A 3,277-nucleotide genomic window follows, 5' to 3' on the forward strand; every position below is an offset into this window, starting at 1 on the left:
TTTATTTCTGAATTTTAAAAAGGTACGCGTAGTGGTACTATGCAAAAGGACTGCCGCATACCAGTTTTGATTCAGCAAAAGCGACGCGACGGACTGCTGCATTATCCAAGGCATGAATAGTTAAAGGGTTGGGGTCGGATTCCTCTCCAACCCCCCCGGGGGACTCACCTGATGCACCAGTGGTGGACGGGCAGGTTCCAGCGGCGCCAGAACACGTTCATGTCCTCCGAGTCCCACCAGCTGTCGTACGAGCGGCGGTCGGCGAAGCGCGTCAGCTCGCTCACCAGAATCATGTTGACGTGGAACAGCTCGTAGAAGAACACGAGCCACACGAGGTTGTTGGGGATCTGGGACAGGCGGGACAGGCGCCCGGGCAAAAGCGGGGGGCAACTTTCGATCATTCGGAAGTACACACGGAGACGAAAAAAATTGCAGTAATAAACAGGAGGGAAAAAAAGAGGCAGAAAGAGCAGGGGAAAGGGTGGAAAAGGGTGAGGAGAGAGGGGGAGGGTTGAAAGAAAAGCATGGGTCAGAAAAGTTTGAGCGGCAGAAGTCCCGCTGGTGCAGAAATGGACGGAGAGAAAAAAAAAAGTTAAGCTTTTAGGGCGTGTGCACCAAGCTGACACCCCATGTCACAACGAGAAAAGAGAGCCAGAGAGAGAGAGAGAGAGAGAGAGAGAGAGAGAGAGAGAGAGAGAGAGAGAGAGAGAGAGAGTGGGGCTGCTTGTGTTTTATAGCACATGTATACACTACTCACCGCTATCTTGCAGATGCGCTCAGCCACGACGGACCACTCTCCTTTCTGGAAATAGAAACAGAAACGACTTTCAGCAAGACCCATTTTCCACGATATTAAGTGGGAACTGACAGTGGGGTGGGGTTTGGGGTGGGGTTTGGGGTGGGGTTTGGGGTGGAGTTGTGATGGGTTGGGATTGTACGAAATCATGCATATGGCCCACAGCGCGACGGGAGTCTTTCATTGGTATTATTACTGTTTTTTATACTAGGAAAAGTTATATTTTTATCAACGTGAATGACTGAACGAACCAAATAAAAATAAAACAAATTCAGAATCTACGCCCACCCGGACGACTAAATATAGACTGCTCAATACACATAGCATGTCCACGCGCGCGCGCCACGCACTCACACACACACACACACACACAGCGCATCCACAGAGAGCCATGGAAGTATTGATAATGAAAAAAAAAAGCGAGCGATAGAGAGGAGGGAGATAAAATAAACGACGGCAAAATGATTTTCAAAGGATGAAACAAAAATGAATAACGAAACGATTGAACCGGTCCTCCGATACTGACCGCGAGCGGTGTGAGCACGGCGGTGTACGAGGGGATGAGCCACTGCTGGGCCATGCTCATGTGCATCAGAAACACCACCACCAGCATCGTCGCGCGCACCGCCACTCTCCTGGAAATCGGAGGGGAAAATTAAGTTTCAAACTTAGACACGACGAAAAATGCAAGTCAAACTTTCAATCAATATTAGAGAGATGCAGATTTTGCCAGCTGGACGCACCTCCAGTTGATGGTTGGGTGGCGAGGGTAGTCCATCTCGTAACACAGCGTCGGCGCAAACGTGAAGTAGGCCATGTTGCCCACCGACAGGTTGTCCGGGTACTCGGTGGCCGGCACCACCGCCTGGACAGCGGGCGGATGTCCAGCGGCCGCGCGGGCGAGGCCGTTGCTGGTCCCGTTGCTGGCGCCGCCGTGTCCGTTGCTGGCGCCGTGGCCGTTGGAGTGCACCACCTCACCACAGCCGGAGCCCACAGCAGCCGCCACCGCCGCTGCCGGAAAAGGCAAGAGATATTAACGTAATTCGTTTTTCACAGAATTGAGTAAAATAGGGGTGGAGATGGGCAGAGAGGGGCTGGCTATCCACAATCTGAGACATCCCGCCACCCCATCCCTCATTACGGGCACGGCGAGCAAGCATCTGATGTTTGTGGCGGTAGTGAAAAAGAGAGGGGGGGGGGAGGAGGCTCAAACTTGTAATCTCATTTACGCCCCCCCCCCCCCGTCCGCTCCCCCCTCCCTTTCGCCACCATCCAACGGCGAGCAGAAGCCCCGCTGCCGCCACGGACCTCAATTAAACACATTTTCAAGGAGCCTCGATCAGCAGCAAAGCGCGTGCATTTCCGAAGGAGTTTCGGCATTTCGTATTAAAACAAATTAGAATAAATGTTCTGTTACGTTTTGTTTGCACGGTTTTTCGCCCTCAAATTGAGTGTCACGTAGGTGCATGATACGATGCACATGCAAATGGGTTACACCCTTCTGAAGGGCATCAGCCACACAAGAATCCCTGGCGTCACGGAGAAAAGGGAGAGCAGGAGAAAGGGGAGAGCGTTGAGAGTGGTGGGGGATGATAAAGCGACGGGTCTTAAAAGAGAGGATGGAAACAAATAGATCCCCCCCTCCGTCCCCCCTTTCCGTCCAACACCGTAAACCAGCTTAAATTTGCGCAAAGTGGCGCGCGATTGTCAGCCTGCGTTAGGCCAGCCGGGCGCGACGGCCCGTGGGGACGACGGGAGGGCATGACGGAGACGGACCGGGCCGGGAGGCGGCTGACTAACCGTCGCGAAAGGGTGTGACAACTTAGCGAGCACGCGGGACTATTTCACCCCTGTATCACTGTAAGGGAGAGAGTCACCCTTTTTGACCCGAATAGAGCGACGTATACGAAACATATATGTTTCCATCACTTTAATAGAGCAATCTCAAAAATCATTCAAAATGAGTGTTGCAGGAGCAGCTTAAGTCACTCGCCGACTTCCAGTGATAGTAAAAAAAATCCTACAGCAATTATTGTCAAAAGAAATGGAAGTCATCCTCAAAATTCAAATTTTGAAACTACTATTTCGCTACCCTACAGTTTCCAATAAAAATAATTGACAGCTTTAAACTGCGGTTTCGATTTACGGGCGTAAAACCGGTTTAGAATGTTGTTAAAATATTGTTTTATTTATTTACAGTGTTCCCGCTGCCCGCATCTCTCTGTGGGTCTGCAAACTATGCGTACAGACTCGCACAAGAACTCACCTCTGTGACTGCGCCTCTCCCGCGCCCACCAGCACGCGTGCACGAAGGACCACATCTTGAGGAACACCATGGCGTTGAACTGGCACAGAATCACTCCGCCCACTGCAACAAGTTGAAACAATCACTTCGCGTTATATATAGTTGTATTATAGTTCTTTACAGGGAAAAAGTAAAAAGAGTTTTTTTGGGGGGTTAGCGTAGTGTGGCGGGTGGCG

At 51.2% G+C, this 3,277-nt stretch overlaps 1 protein-coding gene across 1 annotated transcript in view; it reads right to left on the bottom strand.

The window, feature by feature from the left end:
- Nucleotides 1-3,277, bottom strand: part of LOC113213267 (diacylglycerol O-acyltransferase 1-like) — a gene marked incomplete in the record, with an annotated part of 55,843 nt that overhangs the window by 4,265 nt on the left and 48,301 nt on the right. Inside the window, 5 exon segments of the mRNA XM_052270614.1 lie at nt 169-347; nt 758-802; nt 1,323-1,431; nt 1,540-1,807; nt 3,063-3,164. Of these exon segments, the coding sequence (XP_052126574.1) occupies nt 169-347; nt 758-802; nt 1,323-1,431; nt 1,540-1,807; nt 3,063-3,164 (703 nt within the window).

Source organism: Frankliniella occidentalis, unplaced genomic scaffold (assembly GCF_000697945.3).
Source record: "Frankliniella occidentalis isolate FOCC.00 unplaced genomic scaffold, Focc_3.1 Scaffold129, whole genome shotgun sequence".
Lineage (NCBI taxonomy): Eukaryota > Metazoa > Arthropoda > Insecta > Thysanoptera > Thripidae > Frankliniella > Frankliniella occidentalis.